General features: G+C 40.4%; 1 protein-coding gene across 1 annotated transcript in view; it reads right to left on the reverse strand.

Annotated features, from left to right (window-relative positions):
• Window positions 1-2,257: 2,257 nt before the first annotated feature.
• LOC149952650 (adenosine receptor A2b-like) overlaps window positions 2,258-18,331 on the reverse strand; it is a 29,877-nt gene continuing 13,803 nt past the window's right edge. The window contains exons 2-3 of the mRNA XM_090170215.1: window positions 3,723-4,042; window positions 2,258-3,414 (exon numbers count right to left, since the gene is read on the reverse strand). Of these exons, the coding sequence (XP_090026341.1) occupies window positions 2,370-3,414; window positions 3,723-4,027 (1,350 nt within the window). The 5' untranslated portion in view covers window positions 4,028-4,042 and the 3' untranslated portion in view covers window positions 2,258-2,369. The remainder of the gene's footprint in view (window positions 3,415-3,722; window positions 4,043-18,331) is intronic.

Here is an 18,331-nt window from a genome sequence, read left to right on the forward strand (position 1 = left end):
GGCTAAAACAAATATGTTACCGAATAACTTAGACGAAAAAATCTTATCAGATGCTTTAACCTACAGCGTCTTATCGTAAAATTATGAATAATACACTTACCTAGCTTACGCGTGTAGTCGCTTTGTAATTTTATATAAACGAAATTAATATGTACAAATAAATAACGAAGAAAATAGGCAAAGTTTTTTGAAGACAAAATAAATATAACCTTTAACGCTAAATTTGCCGTAACACATTAGATAACAAAGTTCATTTCGAAAATCACGAAGAAGCTTCTGATTATGAATAATATTTCACGGTATTGTTTTTTTAACGTATTCTTTCACGGTTGTTTAAAACAACACGCACGCCTATGTTTTCATAGGTGTAGCTAATTCTGAAAGCGTAAAAGATTACCAAGGCTTATTGGAAATTAATTATGAAGCAAGAATCGAAATTTGATCTACCAAAACTGGTGTGGTCACCTGATAGTTCGTATAATAATGGGGAACGGGTACGATTTAAATGCGATAATTTGAGTCGATAGTTTTCTAGTTTTCATGAATCCTAGTCGCAGGTGATTCTTGTCTGTTTGGGGCTGTCCAATAATAACAGATATTTTGGAGAGTGAACGCCCTGACCAAAAATTCACGTGGAACCAGAAGAATATAAAATGTATTACTAAAGAAGTGTCCATCGTAGACGTAAAAATGAAACATGTACCTTCGCAAGCTCGGCGCACTTTTCAATAAGCTAATAATATTAATAGTATATGAAGACACGGCCAACTTTGACACTTCGCAATAGTGGCCAACCCATTCGTTGAAGTTTCTATGTTAACCTACGAACAAAAATATATCTCGGCGTCGAGCGCCCCTAGCGGAAAATTATTTTTAGAATAGTTTTTGCATTGAAGCCAATATAAAAACGACCGGGGCGCTGAACGCCGATAGTTTATAGCATTGTTTATAGTGGGAAAATCCTTGTTCATGGAGTGTCAAAGTTGGCAGTGATGAAGGGCACACTTCTTTCTAAGAGATATGTACTTCTGGTAAAACCTAAAAAAATCAAAAGAAATTATCCAAAATACGCAATTTTTAGTTCAGGAAATAGTCGCAAAAATTTTCATTTTAAACAAAACTAAATTTATTATCATTTTTTTACAATATATTTTAAAATTAGTTATTTTTACAGACATATTTAATATTATGTATAATTTAACGGTATGTCTAATTTCATATTTAATTTAATATAAAATTTACTAATATCTTTAAATAAAATTAGAAAATAGAAAACCAACAATATGAATAAATTATTGTATGGTTTATTTTATTTGTTTATTTTTTTGGCACTGACACATTTTTGTTCGATACTTTACGGACATAGATAACAAATTTACCTTTAATTATTAAATTACTAGAGACTATTTATTGTTGTACAATCAGGGCAAGCTTAAAGCATGTTCTAAAGGTGGTTACTGGGAACGATGTCGCCATCTAGCGAAATATTAACTAACTTAGAACCGCATTAGTTTAAAAAACTATGCCTACTATGGCAAAAATTTTACACACGCTTTATTACAATTCGAATAATAAGCTCTATGGCGACCAAACGTTGCTGCAATATCACGTATATATATATATATAATAATTATCACATTTTGCACATAAGCTCACCGCGAATCGCGTATATTTAAAAAGCGTTAAGCTTTTGTTGAGTATTATTAATTTTCCCTGACAGAAAATAAATAAGTAGACGTCTTATATTATTTACAGAGAGTTACGAGAGTTATTATTATTTAAGCCTTAAATTTGGCGTAATGTTGTTAATAATTAAGTTTTATTATTAAGCTAAAAAAGGCGTAGCTTAAACCCCGCCCCTCGGTACCGAAATGGAAGCGCGAAAAAAGGCCTAGCGACCAAAAGCATCGTGGAAGACTTTAGAAACCCGAACGCGCGAATCCCCAAAGGATCGCTCTTGACCTAGCCTACATTCATTAAGAGGGGAGTACTTTCGTTCTATACATTAGTGCGAGGCGTTTATAATTCGGACTTTGAGTAGGTGGCGCCATCTACCTTTAAATAGAACGCGACCGTATCAAGGGTGGCTTGGGCGTGGTGGTTATAGCTGGAAATATCTCCGAAATGAAGTCATTGAACGTATCTCTGATAGGAACACTCTAATCGGAAAATAGCTTCTAATCGCGGAAGTTAATCAACTAGATTTCTCAGCGTCGAAAATCAAACGTTGAGATCAAACGCTACGGCGGCACTACGATAGATTTATACACAATATCTTCGTTACTGAGTCTTAGAACCTCAAAAAGAGAGTAATAGGAATAACTTTAGTTATTGACTTCTGACGCTATTACAAAAGAATTTAAGCTAGACTAAATTTCGACGGCGATTTCGTCGTGGGTACTAGTAATGACGCTAACGACTGAGTTGAGTAAAGGCGTGGTGGGTCCGCTAAGTTCGATGATCGTTTCGGGTGGGACGAGAAAGGTTGAAAAGCGTACGCTGCCGTTGGCGGGTTTCAGCAGTTGGTTGGGGCTGTGACACAGTCTAATGTTGGAAGCGCAACTGGTAACGGCGCCAGTGCAACTGTTGTACGTCAAGGAGCGCCTCTTCAGCATCATTTTACTCAACTTGGGCATGACGTCCTCGATGATCTTCAAAAACGCGTACCTGAATTCTGAACTCCGGAACCCGTAGAGCAAAGGGTTGACGGCCGAACTAGACATGGCCAGCAGGCCCAGGTAGAAAGTCGTCCTGCCGCTCAGAAAGCGAATGTCCTGAAACGAGTCAGCCAACATGAAGACCACGAACGGCATCCAAAACAGCAAGAACAGTCCGACAATTAACGTCAATGTCCGACCGTAGCGGGCCTCCGTGTTATGACCGCTCTGTCGGCGGAAGGACACCTCAACCGAGAAGATGGCCCGAGCGTGGTACCTAGCCACCACGTACACGTAAGAATAACACCCGACCATAAGCAAAGTACACGGCGCGAATAGGGCGAACACCAAAAAAATGCGAACCTGGTTCAGTACCAGGTCGAAGGAACAGGATGTAACCGTCGAAATGGGCCTCTGAAAGTACCAGTAGATGATCGGGGAAGACCCGAGCAACAGGGAGTAAATCCAGAAAGCGGCGATGTATCGGCCGACGCTGCGGTGGGTGATGATATTATTGTACTTCAGTGGTGACGCCAATGACGTGTACCTGTCCAAGGCCACCGCTGTGACGCTCAGTATCGAGACGCTGCTGATTAATATCATGACGCAGTAGGGAAACAGACACAAGATGACGCAGTCGATTTGAGGACGCGAAAATTCAAAGTACAAACCGAATGGCATCAACATGCCGACGCCCAAGTCCGCGGTGGCGAGAGCCAACAGGAAGTAATTGCTCGGGTTGCGAAGTCGCTTGAACCTGATGGGGTTTAGGTTAAGAAAAGAAGATTCAAGTTTAAATTTATTTACACTATGGTATAAAGCAGGAATCCATACCTCTACTCGGAATGCTTATCGCGGCAGATTTTCGTCTCGATGTGGCTGACGGTTTTTTTGACGCCACTATGTTAACTTAACAAACAACAACGTGAGAGGGGAGCGCGCGCAGAGGGGATTTTTTTCTGTCGTAGGCGGGGCCAAAGCCATCAGAGTGATCTTACCATACGCGATACGGCAAGATAAGCATTCCAAGTAGAGGTATGGATTCCTGCGATAAACAAAACTTACCTCGAGATGGATGTCACCAGCATGGCATTGCAGCAGATGGTAATTGGTGACAGAATAAAGACGAGGATGACGGCTATGCTGACGTGGGTGGGACTGTCCCAGGGCGTGTCCGCGTAGAAGGCCTCCTCGGTCGGAAAGTCCAAAACGGAAGAAGACACCAAGGCGGGGATGGAAGTTTGTTGGAAGATGACGTCCTTGATCTCGTTGGTCAACAGGCTATCGGAGCTGGGTACAACCATGTCACGACCCGCGCCTGTTCCACCGCCGACATTACCCACAAACACGATACTGCTTGTGGATGACATTTTCTAAACACCAACCTATAAATAACCAAAACAAAAAAGCCCATTTCAGTTAAACATTGTAAACAAATCAATACATTATCGTATAAAATGTTCATTGACGTTAATTAATAAGGGAGTATCAATAATATCTTAAACAGCTATTGATGAAAAAACAGACGTGGATGGTACTTTTACGTCATACCTCAGCGGGACCTCGGTGACCAAGAGGTCAGACATTTGCAAATTTTGGGTACGGGATTTTGAATCTCAAGGTGATTTCAGTAAGCCGAAACTGATTTTGAGATTTCAAAGCACAATAGACGCTAGCATAAACTCTATTTATGTCTTATTCAACTTGTTAAAAAGTTCCACGCGTGTCTGGATATTTTAGCGTAAACGGGCTCGAGCGATTTCGCGCGTGCTCCCTGAAATATAAAAAAAACGCGCGAGCCTTTTACGCTAAAATAGTAAAGAGCGCGTGGAACATTTTAACAAGTTGAACAAGACATGAATAATTTATGCTAGCGCCAAGTATTATCGTGTTGATTGCCGGTTTTTTTAGGCTGATTTCGATATTTTGGAACTGATTTTCACCCAGATTTTGGGATTTTCAAGTTAATTTTCTGATTTATGAAATCATTTTGCTATAGAGTGTACGGGAATTTTAAGAATGTCGGACCCCTAGTCGGTGACCTATGACGTCAAGCTTAGGCTTCCCTCTGTTGTGACAGCTACCATACAAATAGCTATTTTTAAAGCCGATAGATGTCGGTTTAGTTATTAAACTCGCGTATTCTTTGAATAAAGCGCTTAAAATTATTAGGATAGTGGTTTGAAAACTGTGTAATTTCTTTAAATTTGTTTACGGTAGCAAGAATAGTAACGACGTCTGTCGGCGACTCATTTTATAATATTTTTAATGACACGGCATTTGACTACTAAAATAAATTAGGATAGGAGGCTCACTAGTCAGGCTAACTACTAAAAACAAATATCCTTATGTCCAACCTTGTAAATGTTTTAGAAATTTAATCATTTCGGTAAGAAAATGTACAAACATTTCGGAATAATTTTTATTATTATTAAAAAAAACATTGTTTTAAAAAAAAAACGCTTGGTTTAAACAGTGGCGTACTTTTTTTTCAATGGAGTGCCCCCCCCCCCCCACCCGAAACAAAATCCTGGCTACGCCACTGGGTTTAAACAATGATTTAAACTGTGGTTTAAACCAGCCAACCCTGGTTCTCAGTAACCTAAATACGTCCTTGATAAAGTCCAGTTTCACTATCCATTTCATTCTGGTCTCTTTCCTCTCCACGCTCGCACCCTTCAAACGTGGAGTCGGATCTGTCAAGATTTCTCTTTACAACTTTGAAACTCCCTCTCTATCCGGCAAAGCCCCCATTCTCTTTTATATTCTTTCTCCGGTCCATCTCTCGCTTCAGCGCCCAAGTTAGAGACTGGAGACACGGTTTCGTTCGCATTTTCGAGATGTTTTCAATTAAATCTCCCGCCAAATATAAAGCGCTGATATCGTTTTAAGACACGGACTATAAAACCAAGTTTAGTTTATTTTCCATTTATATTTCGGTATAATTTTTTAACGTGGTTTACTAACAAGGAAACATCCCGAGGTGTTTCTCCCCGGTTTTTTTTCAAACTCGGGGGTTAAGTAGACCTTCATGTACATTGAAAGCTCCTAAAGGGAAAAGTTTCAATGGCCATTCGTTTTGCCATGGCAACCAAAAGGTTTTTAAAAACTCAAGTTTAAACTTTCTCTACGTAAAATAGCATGGAAAAATCACGGCTTGTAATTGTAATTGGGTAAAATCGATAAAAATTGGTAAAATCAATAAAATTTCGGTAAATAAATTTTATCAAATTTATCCAAAATTTTAATTTTTAATTTTTTGAAAATGGGAATCAATGAATTTCCCATACTAATTTACGTAGATAAATTTTAAACTTGAGTTGTGAAAAACATTTTGGGTTGCCATGGCAAAACGAATCGCCATTGTTGCTATTACCCTCAACAATTTTAAATGAAGGGGAAACTGGAGAACTCGAGAGAAAACCCCTTTAACCAGTGAGGAGATAACTTGCAAACTCAACGCCAACTTCAATAGTTTTGATGGTAGTACTTTAGCGCGATACTAATTTTAAGAATGCACTGCCTTATTCAGCGCAATTTTTTTTTAAACCGATAGTTATTGAAACTGGCATATTACAATTATACAATTATAATACACTACTTCGGCAATTAGCTTTAGCGCCATCTATGACAGTTTCTTGAAAGCTGATCGTATTTAAAGGATGTAGAGTTAAATCGATATATCGTCTGCTGAAATGCGCTAAATTCATGACTACGAGCTTCCATGTTTACGGTAGCACAATAAAGTGTAACAAAATCGAGGGATGATTAGCGCTAGTTACGTTAAAAAAAATCGTAGCACGTGGTAGCAGACGATTTCTCGATTTGGAATACACCAGTGGCGTCGGAATAAGGGGGGGGGGGCGGGACAGGGGTACATTGTACCATCTTAGATTTCAAGCGGGCGTACAATCAATGTATTTGTACCCCGCCAAATTGCCCATCCAAAAATTTCATAAATCACATTTTGTTCTATAATTTTCCAAGACCCTCAGAAATAATAATTACATTAAACATAATACAATACTGAATAGGCGAACCTATAAAGTCCGGGGGAGGGGGCTGAAAAGATGGAAGTCACGTGACTTTGCGGAGAACTGCAGTGACATCTTTCTGAAGAAATACGAACTATTATTAATTTTATTTTGTTAATGGCGGTTTAAATTTAGATAAATTGATCAAAATTATCTAATTATTATTATTATTTAAAACATCTGGTAATAGAAAAGTTAAAATTAATTAGCTGTCTGCAGTATCTGGAAGAAATATGTTTTTGTTTAGGTTTACCGTCGCACGGCCAACTATGAACACGAGTTACCGAATCGAAGTTGGCTGTGAAAAGGTAGTCACGTGATTTTGTTTTTCCATTTTAACAAGTTGGGTAGTTTCGCCTATTAGACTCGCTATTTGCTAAACACTGTCGTAAAAATCTCTAGGAAATATGCCATAGGATCGTACACAGTCTAGAGAACGAACCCAACAGATGACCTATTTTCAAGACATTGACCAGCGCCAAACAGCGGGTCAAGAAGCCCCAATTTGGAGACCATGCTTAAAGTATTAGGTTTTTGATTAGGAGAGGTACTAGTCAACCCCGCGGGGGGGGGGGTCAACGACGGGGGTCAAAGGCAATAACGAAGCGATGACTCCGAGAAGTCGATACAAAAAGGATATAAAGTAAATGAATGCTACATTATTGACCTCGGAGGCTCTACCAATGAAACGGGAATTCTTGGTGGAAGAAATGACCCTTCTAAAAATAAATAAGGAAAGAGGGGGACGGGGACGGGGGGCAATCGTTATTTGGGAAGGTATAGTACTTATCCGTAACCTTCTGGAGATCATTGGCGCGGGTGGAAAACTAATACCTGGACTTGTTAGCTTGTCAGCGCGGACACTGAACAAGGTGGGTTGGAAATCCATTATCCCCAGCCCCGGATCAGGGTACTCAAAATACTCGAGGCATAGTATTACAAACAGAATCTAACTTTTATATATACCAGAAGTAAATAAAATATAGATTCTGTTTGTAATACTATGCCTCGAGAGAAGTATGCGTCTAAGACTTATTTATTCCAGAAGTCAATAATAAATCTTTTACGAGAGAAGTATGCGTCTAAGAATTATTTATTCCAGAAGTCAATAATATATCTTTTCCGAGAGAAGCATGCGTCTAAGACTTATTTATTCCAGAAGTCAATAATATATCTTTTCCGAGAGAAGTATGCGTCTAAGACTTATTTATTCCAGAAGTCAATAATAAATCTTTTACGAGAGAAGTATGCGTCTAAGACTTATTTATACTAGAAGTCAATAATATATCTTTTCCGAGAGAAGTATGCGTCTAAGACTTATTTATTCCAGAAGTCAATAATATATCTTTTCCGAGAGAAGTATGCGTCTAAGACTTATTTATTCCAGAAGTAAATAATATATATTTTACGAGAGAAGTATGCGTCTAAGACTTATTTATTCCAGAAGTAAATAATATATCTTTTCCGAGAGAAGCATGCGTCTAAGACTTATTTATTCCAGAAGTCAATAATATATCTTTTCCGAGAGAAGTATGCGTCTAAGACTTATTTATACTAGAAGTAAATAATATATCTTTTCCGAGAGAAGTATGCGTCTAAGAATTATTTATTCCAGAAGTCAATAATATATCTTTTCCGAGAGAAGTATGCGTCTAAGACTTATTTATTCCAGAAGTCAATAATAAATCTTTTACGAGAGAAGTATGCGACTAGGACCAAATGTAACATAATCACTAGTAAGAAGAATTTTCTTTAATGAAACCTTGTTCACGGGATATGACGTAAATTACGTCACTTCCAACTCGTGACGAAAAACGCGTCATCAGCTTTACTGATGGGAACGGAGGTTAGTGAAGCGGATTTTGAAAACATGTAGAATTCCTCTCGCGTTTCTAACTTTAAAAGTCTATAGTTTATAGCTCGTGACTCAGGATCACGTGATTTCGTTTCCATGTAACCTTATCAATAACGCCAGGATTATAATAATATATATTAGGGTTCTTCCATACAGAATGCGTTGGTTGAGGATATATTCCCTTTAATTACCCTTTGTAAGGATACATATTTATTTAAAAAAATATTTTATAGTTGTAATAGTTATAAAAAGTCACAATTTTACGTGTTTCAAAATAAACGTCTTTTGATAAATTAGCTAGAGCCTAGGGCCGCCGATCCAACGCCGCCGATATTTTCTATGGCGCCGCCGCCGCCGCCGCCGGGAAATTTTGTTCCCGCCGCCGAAATTTTCGTGGATTTTTCTAAGTAACTTCATATTTTTATTCTTTCAAAAATATTTTTGTATTTTTTTTTCCAATTTCCAAAAGAGGGGATAAACCTTTTCCCTTCGCGCCGCCACCGCCGCCGGAAAACATTAAACGCCGCCGATAATTTTTGAAAAATCGGCGCGGGTGATTTTGGAGAAACGCCGCCACCGACCCAAATCAAATCGGCGCTATGATCTAAAATTAGCCTGTGAAGATACACATTTCAATCGAATAACAATAGCAGTACATAGGAAGTTGAATACTTCCCACTTCAATATATATTATATACTTCTGTTTATAGCGTGTTTTTCCTACGGCATGTTGTTTTCGTGGAAATTTGTGTAGGAAAATTCTCAAAAGCAATTTAAGTTCATTTTTCGAAAACAACGTTAACCGTCTATAGCCGCGGAGGTTTTCTTACGTAAGACACGCAGACGCTCGGTGCGAACGGGACCCGTTCAATTCATAATAAGCCACGTTCACACCTACCCTCTGAAACGGTGCGAGCGCTCTAGCAACTTTTGGATGTCGTCGTGTGAACAGTGACCTTTGCGCGTCCCAGCGTTTCAGATCGCTTCGGCTGAACCGCTTCGTCAACCAGTTGGCAGCGATCCGTGACGTCATCGAGTCGGTTTTTTGCGAACCATGTTCTTTAATTTTTAAGAAAATCGACAATTGTGGATTTTTTGCGCCTAATAAAATTTTTATTAATATTTTACAAGAAAATAATTTTCCAGCTTTTTGTATATTTAAATACAAAAAAATTCTTCCGTGTGTATAGAGTAGTAGCACTCCGTAGCTTTGGCCATGGCTGCCGTTGTGAATAGGAAAAAGCATGGGTGACGTCGTGTGACGTAGCACTGCCATTACTGTATTCGTTTTTAATTAAATTAATTTAATTAATTTAATTAATTAATTAAAAACGTGACTCAACTGCGTGACGAACTCCTACTTACGTGGCTATACTACACGTGGCCAATTTTCTTCAAAACTCACTGGAAATCTCACGTGTGAACAGATTTCCAAACGCTAAGAGCCGCAGCGAGATCGAAACGAGGCAAAACGTTTCCGAGAGTACGTGTGAACGTGGCTAGAGAATAGGCGCAAAACGTCACCCCCTTAAACTGGCGCATTCGGGTGCCCCAGGACCCAAAACAAAAAGCGGAAAAAAGTCAATTGCTATCCTTCTTTCGAAGGGTTCGTGTATCACGGAGTGATAAATCACTGTATAGCTTCTTTCAGCGTCCCGCCAATGGGCTAGAGATTGACAACCCGAACTGTACAACGATATCGTTCCTGTAGGAAAGGTTGGCTTCCCTACGCGACTCCAGTTAAACGCGCTCCGGAAACTATAGACGCGATGTGATACCGAAATATATTGCCAAGGCTTACGATAGATTTATACGCCCTAGCCGAGTATAAAGTGATATTTTCTTCCGAAGGCCGTTATCGTCCGAAACACAGGCGCGCTAGAGCAGCCTTTTTCACCTTCTTTTCTTCCTCAAGCCCGAACATCATTCTTCCACTGTGTGGGAAGAATTGCAAACTATGTATATGTATGGAACATAGTGATATTAAAAAGAAAGGTTTATTTCACGAAGGTGTATTTTTTTTCAGTCCCGACGCCATCCTAGACGGCGCCAGAATTATATTATGACAAATTTCTTATATACCTGCAGACTGACTCACAGGGTATAGACTATAGAGGGATAGTATATAGAATGCTTCGTCGCTGTCTATTCTAGGAATAGGGAGCCCTCTAGTGGAACTGGAGATTAAACTTAATTTCAGATTTAAATTAATTAAATTACTTTTAAAATATTATTGTGTTTCACGGTGGCGCACCCAGACGGGGGCCCGGGATGTGGAACTGGTGCTTAAACTTAATTTCAGAATTAAATTAATTAAATTATTTTTAAAATATTATTGTGTTTCAAGGTGGCGTACCCAGACGGGGGCCCGGGATGTGAAACTGGTGATTAAACTTAATTTCAGAATTAAATTAATTAAATTACTTTTAAAATATTATTGTGTTTCACGGTGGCGCACCCTCCTTCAGGATTTACTTATGGTTTTCACCTTTAATAATTTCTAGGAGCGCCACCGGTGATTCGGTTTCACGAATGTAGATGGCGACATAAGCACCGGACTATATTTTGATTTTGTTAATTTGTTTAACCACGTAGAAGGCGACACAGAAAAATTAGAGCTCGGCGGAACAGATAAATTAATCGCCAAATTTTCGATTAATCATAAAAATTTCGGGTTAAATGTTTATTTACGGATATTATTCGCGGTTATAAAACGATTTAATATGCAAAAAAAGGGATTTTTTAACAATAGGTACTTTTGTTTTTTTTTGTTTTTTTTTCGTCATCAGTCCTACCTCATCCAACATGTACAGAAATTTCGAAATATGTCGTATTTTCCGAGGTAAAAATTGGTGGCAAGTAACAATTTTAAATGTATCATATCGTTCTAAATAATAAATTGCGGTTAAAACTTTTTGCATTATTGTAATCCTTGACAAAAAATACATCCATAAAAATAAACAAAACCCCAAAAAAAAACAAGGTACCTATTGTTAAAAATAGCCAAAAAACAAGTTTTTATTCAGTCAATTTTCGGTTATGGATAAAAACAAATAAAATTGATATTGCTTATCCAAACCCCGAGTTTTAGGAAAAGTATAAACTTTGTAAGACAGACGACAAACGCGATTTCATAAGGCGGATCAATCGAGAGCCCTAACTGTACCCCCCCCCCCCCCCGCCTCTCCGGGAAGAAAGTGAAGGCGCAGTTGTCGTCGGTTCTGGTCCGTCTTCAGTCAAGCGGAAATGAACGGACCCTGGACAGAAATCAAATCAGGGATTGCGGGAATTTATCGGCATTAAGCGTTTTACGAGGCATCCATTTGGCGACCCTCGACCTCGGGCCGCAACTCGGAAACGGTCGAAGCCGAATCGAAATCGTAAAAATTCCAATTAGCCGTCGCCCAAGATTCATTTATTTCACTGCCAACTACGTTACAATCGCCGTGGGTGGTTTCGACGACGCGAGGTTGGCCTTTGGCTTCGTTCTGGAACTGGTTGACTGTCACTCTCCCCGTCATTTGCGAATTCCGATACGCTACCATCGGCAGAAAATATTATACACTTGGTTGGTTGAATAATGCTTTTCTAAATGCGACTACAGGAAATAATGTATTTAGGTACACAGACACGAAATGGAGCCAGCTTTTATTTTACCAACTTTATCCAAATTGTCCCGCGTCACAGGCGGAATGTTTGTTCCTAAAACTTTCATTTTTTCAACTGCATGACGTGTGGCCAATGACTGGACCCAAGTAACCTCCCTGTTAACAATGAATACTTAAACGGGAACGGCCAAGCTTTTGCAACTATCGCCTTATTTGCGTATCAAAAGATCAACAAGACGTTCAATATAATTACACGTACCTTATTTTGTCTTGAAAAAATAGTTTTTGGCCTAAAAAGTTGAAACGCAAAATAACGCCAAGTATTTGGGTTTGAATTTCCGCCGCCATCTTAAGGTGTATCGCCAGCGCCAGCACGACCTTTTCCTTAGTGAGCGATTTGCGAACTAACCTAACTTTTGAAATCGCGCAATTTACGCTTAGGTCTCGTATAACTGGAAAGCGCCGCGCGTGCAAAACAAATCAGCGCGCTTTTATGTTGTTTTTCTGTCTCACCGATTGCTCACCAGGTGTCGCAGCTTTTCAATTTCCCGAAATTAATTTTTTTATTAAAAATTACCCACTTAATATTTTTTTATGCGGTTTCCGCCATAAATTTTAGTTTTTAACGGGCTATAGGGCTGTCTAATTGGTTAAAGCTTGACCGTTCGCCTTTAAGGCGTGGTAAATCTCCCGGGAATCAAGACGCGACGAGGCTGCACTGCCGTGCAAAGCACAAAAGACAGACCAAATTTTCGATTTACAGATTTTGGTTTTATTTCTCCTTATTTTATACGTTAAATTCAATTTTGAACTAATTTTCGAATTTAAAGTTTTTGTTCTTAGAGAAATGACTTGTTGAAAAACGCATTATTTTAGGTTTTTGCATTATTTTCAAACCAAAAACGCATTAATGTGTTTATTTTCTTTAAAAGTCAAATCAAAACGCATTTTTTTCGCGATTTAAGACATGGTTTTAATGATATTTCTGAAATATAGTTTGGCCCGTAAATTATTTAGTACCAGAATATAATTTGAGTTGAAAAATTCAAGTCTACTAAATAAACTTGAAAGAAGTAAGTTGGGGTATCTTAAGGCAAAGAAAGTTTGAATTTCGCGGGTTTTCTCCATATTTTGGTTTTGGTCGGCAGTGCAGTCCACATATTATCTGTCAATCTAATTAGTAATAATCAGCTAGGCTAATAATACCCAAGACACCACCACTTTAGGATCAAAGTCATCTAGCCACTTTTAATGCCTGTAATTCGGGTGGCTGGGTTAAATACGAGGATGGTGGCAAGCCCTTCATGCCACGCCAACAAACAGCTCCCTACACTCACTTTTACCGTTAACTTCGACAAGTTTTTATGGAAAGGGGAAACTCACGGGAAAACAGCTTCAGCCAGGGGGGAGGGAACTTTCAAACTGAACTTAAGGAGATTTTGATACCGGTAAAAACATTATAAATCATTTTGGGAAACAGGAGCGACTTTATTTTATAAAATTTTAAATTGAGACTATTACAAAAATTTAAATTTTCAAGAAAATGTCAAACAACGAGTGTCCATCAATTTTATATCGCATATACGTACAGTGCCGTATTTCCGCCTAGGCCAACCTAGGCCGTGGCCTAGGGGCCCATCCTTGGAAGGGGCCCTCCAGTGACCGTAATTACTGTATTCGAAGGCCTAAATCTATAATATCAATTGTAATTTATATTGGAGAAATTAATAGGTAGAAGATTTTGTTTTAAAATTACCAAAATTTCTGCCTGGCAGTTTACGGACGCAGCCTTAATTCGTAATGTTGCATAATTATCGCATATTTAGTCGACGATTGTTAAGAGCTTTTATTAAGTAATATAACCGTAGAGCTCAGACTTCTACGCTGAATCAGGGAAATTCAGGCACAGCCTAGTTCCAGGGATAAGAGTAAATGCAGCTAGTGAAAAGGGGGCCCAGACTCCTTATCTGCCTATGGGCCCAGGATCTCTAAGTCCGGCCCTGTATACGTAGAAAGTCTGTCCAAATTTCGAGAAAAATAAACCAAGAAAAGATGAATCAATGGACGATTCCCTTGAGAAATAACGTCAAAAATGTCCCCCTATAGTTATATATATTTTCAAGGAAATCGGACATAAAAAATATATATCTTTTTGTGGAGGACGCTTTTCGTATTGAAGTTAGACTGACATTTTGTCTATTGTATTCCTAATCGACATATCGAACGACTGACTTTGTCCTTTACAAAAAAAACCCAAGTCCACCATCCTTCCCCGAACAGATTACTATCTTCCAGTCCGTCTAGACTGGAAGAATGAAATAGGATACATATTAAAATTACAGTTTAAAACGTCAATACTTTGTGATATTTTCAACTGATATTGAAATTCGGATTATACAGGGTGCTTCAAATGTTATGCAAAAATTTTAAGGAGTTGTAGGGGGTGAGTTGAGAAGTATGCGGCTGTATGCCTGTTTTTCCCCATTTTCCTACGATGAGTTAACAGAGCGCCAGAGAGCTTCAAAGTGTGGTCCACTAGCCCCTGGAAGTAGGCTTCAACAAGAAGCAGGGACTTTAAATACTGTTTAAGTTTACTTTTTTAAGCTGGTTACCTCGATTTGTGTTAAAGTCCTTTTTTACCTATCACACGAACCCAAACCCTAATGTTCGTATTTCCCTGCTGCTTGGTTTTGCGCTTGTTGCAGCCTACTTCCAGGGGCAAGTAGACCACACTTTGAAGCTCTCTGGCGCTCTTTAAACTCATCGTAGGAAAATGAGAAAAAAACAGGCATACTTTTCAACTCACCCCCTACAACTCCTTCAAATTTTGCATAACCTTTTGTAACACCCTGTATAAGTTTTGAGGGAAAGAGAAAATCGAAGAACTTGGAGGGAAACACCCTTTAACCAGTAGGGGTCACTCACTTTGAAACACCCTGTATATTTGCCTTCAGACGCTTCATCGTATCATAAGTATATAATATACTTCTTAGAGGATATGTATATATTTCCCTATAATGCTAATTTTATTCGCTTATAACATGTGGGGAGGGGTTAGCACCTTCGCCTCGCGGCAAGCGGAGCCTGGTTCGATCCCAGCTTGTGGCACTGGTTGAAAACTCGGAACAGCTCCTTCCGCGTTGAGTTTGATAATTCTCTCCCCACTGGCTAAATTGTTCTCCAGTTTCCATTTAAATTAAAACTTGTTGAGGAGTGAGTGTAGGGCGCTATTGGCACACCACCACCCTCCTACAAATTGTAACCTGGCCACATGAATTAATGGTATTAAAACCGTAATAGTGAGTGTAGGGAGCGGTTGGCTAGCGTGGCGTGAAAGGTTTGCCAACACCATCCTATGAAGTATAACCTGGCCACCTGAATTAATGGCATTAAAACCTTAATAGTGAGTGTAGGGAGCTGTTGGATCGCGTGGAATTAAGGGCTTTCCACCACCCTGCTACCTGGCCACCGAAATTAATGGCATTAAAACCGTAATAGTGAGTGTAGGGAGCGGTTGGCTCGCGTGGCGTGAAAGGTTTTCCACCACCATCCTACGAAGTATAACCTGGCCACCTGAATTAATGGCATTAAAACCTTAATAGTGAGTGTAGGGAGCTGTTGGATCGCGTGGAATTAAGGGCTTGCCACCACCCTCCTACCTGGCCAACTGGGTTATTTGCATTAAAACCGTAATAGTGAGTGTAGGGAGCTGTTGGCTCGAGTGGAATGAAGGGCTTGCCCCCACCCTCCTACCTGACCAACTGAATTTTTTGCATTAATACCGTAATAGTGAGTGTAGGGAAACTGTTGGCTCGCGTGGAATGAAGGGCTTGCCACCACCCTCATACCTGGCCACCTGAATTATTTGCATTAAAACCGTTATAGTGAGTGTAGGGAGCTGTTGGCTCGCGTGGAATGAAGGGCTTTCCACCACCCTCCTACCTGACCAACTGAATTATTTGCATTAATACCGTAATAGTGAATGTAGGGAAGCTGTTGGCTCGCATGGAATGAAGGGCTATCCACCACCCTCCTACCTGGTCACCTGAATTATTTGCATTAAAACCGTAATAGTGAGTGTAGGGAGGTGTTGGCTCGCGTGGAATGAAGGGCTTTCCACCACAATCCTACCTGGCCACCTGAATTATTTGCATTAATACCGTAATAGTGAATGTAGGGAAGCTGTTGGCTCGCATGGAATGAAGGGCTTTCCTCCACCCTCGTACCTGGCCACCTGAATTATTTGCATTAAAACCGTAATAGTGAGTGTAGGGAGGTGTTGGCTCGCGTGGAATGAAGGGCTTTCCACCACAATCCTACCTGGCCACCTGAATTATTTGCATTAATACCGTAATAGTGAATGTAGGGAAGCTGTTGGCTCGCATGGAATGAAGGGCTTTCCACCACCCTCCTACCTGGCCACCTGAATTATTTGCTTTAATACCGTTATAGTGAGTGTAGGGAGGTGTTGGCTCGCGTGGAATGATGGGCTTTCCACCACCCTCCGATCTGGCCAACTAGGTTATTTGCATTAAAACCGTAATAGTGAGTGTAGGGAAGCTGTTGGCTCGCGTGGAATGAAGGGCTTTCCACCACCCTCCTACCTGACCAACTGAATTATTTGCATTAATACCGTAATAGTGAGTGTAGGGAAGCTGTTGGCTCGCGTGGAATGAAGGGCTTTCCACCACCCTCCTACCTGGCCACCTGAATTATTTGCATTAAAACCGTATAGTGAGTGTAGGGAGGTGTTGGCTCGCGTGGAATGAAGGGCTTGCCACCACCCTCCTACCTGGCCAACTGGGTTATTTGCATTAAAACCGTAATAGTGAGTGTAGGGAGCTGTTGGCTCGCGTGGAATGAAGGACTTGCCACAACTTTCCTACCTGTCCAACTGAATTATTTGCATTAAAACCGTAATAGTGAGTGTAGGGAAGCTGTTGGCTCGCGTGGAATGAAGGGCTTTCCACCACCCTCCTACCTGGCCACCTGAATTATTTGCATTAAAACCGTATAGTGAGTGTAGGGAGGTGTTAGCTCGTGTGGAATGAAGGGCTTGCCACCACCCTCCTACCTGGCCAACTGGGTTATTTGCATTAAAACCGTAATAGTTAGTGTAGGGAGCTGTTGGCTCGCGTGGAATGAAGGACTTGCCACAACTTTCCTACCTGACCAACTGAATTATTTGCATTAATACCGTAATAGTGAGTGTAGGGAAGCTGTTGGCTCGCGTGGAATGAAGGGCTTTCCACCACCCTCCTACCTGGCCACCTGAATTATTTGCATTAAAACCGTATAGTGAGTGTAGGGAGGTGTTGGCTCGCGTGGAATGAAGGGCTTGCCACCACCCTCCTACCTGGCCAACTGGGTTATTTGCATTAAAACCGTAATAGTTAGTGTAGGGAGCTGTTGGCTCGCGTGGAATGAAGGACTTGCCACAACTTTCCTACCTGTCCAACTGAATTATTTGCATTAAAACCGTAATAGTGAGTGTAGGGAAACTGTTGGCTCGCGTGGATTGAAGGGCTTGCCACCACCATCCTATCTGTCCAACTAGGTTATTTGCATTAAAACCGTAATAGTGAGTGTAGGGAGCTGTTGACTCGCGTGGATTGAAGGGCTTGCCACCACCATCCTACCTGACCACCTGAATTATTTGCATTAATACCGTAATAGTGAATGTAGGGAAGCTGTTGGCTCGCATGGAATGAAGGGCTTTCCACCACCCTCCTACCTGGCCACCTGAATTATTTGCTTTAATACCGTTATAGTGAGTGTAGGGAGGTGTTGGCTCGCGTGGAATGATGGGCTTTCCACCACCCTCCGATCTGGCCAACTAGGTTATTTGCATTAAAACCGTAATAGTGAGTGTAGGGAAGCTGTTGGCTCACGTGGAATGAAGGGCTTTCCACCACCCTCCTACGTGACCAACTGAATTATTTGCATTAATACCGTAATAGTGAGTGTAGGGAAGCTGTTGGCTCGCGTGGAATGAAGGGCTTTCCACCACCCTCCTACCTGGCCACCTGAATTATTTGCATTAAAACCGTATAGTGAGTGTAGGGAGGTGTTGGCTCGCGTGGAATGAAGGGCTTGCCACCACCCTCCTACCTGGCCAACTGGGTTATTTGCATTAAAACCGTAATAGTGAGTGTAGGGAGCTGTTGGCTCGCGTGG

The sequence above is a fragment of the Leiobunum rupestre genome, chromosome 3 (assembly GCF_980474605.1).
Source record: "Leiobunum rupestre chromosome 3, qqLeiRupe1.1.hap1, whole genome shotgun sequence".
NCBI lineage: Eukaryota > Metazoa > Arthropoda > Arachnida > Opiliones > Sclerosomatidae > Leiobunum > Leiobunum rupestre.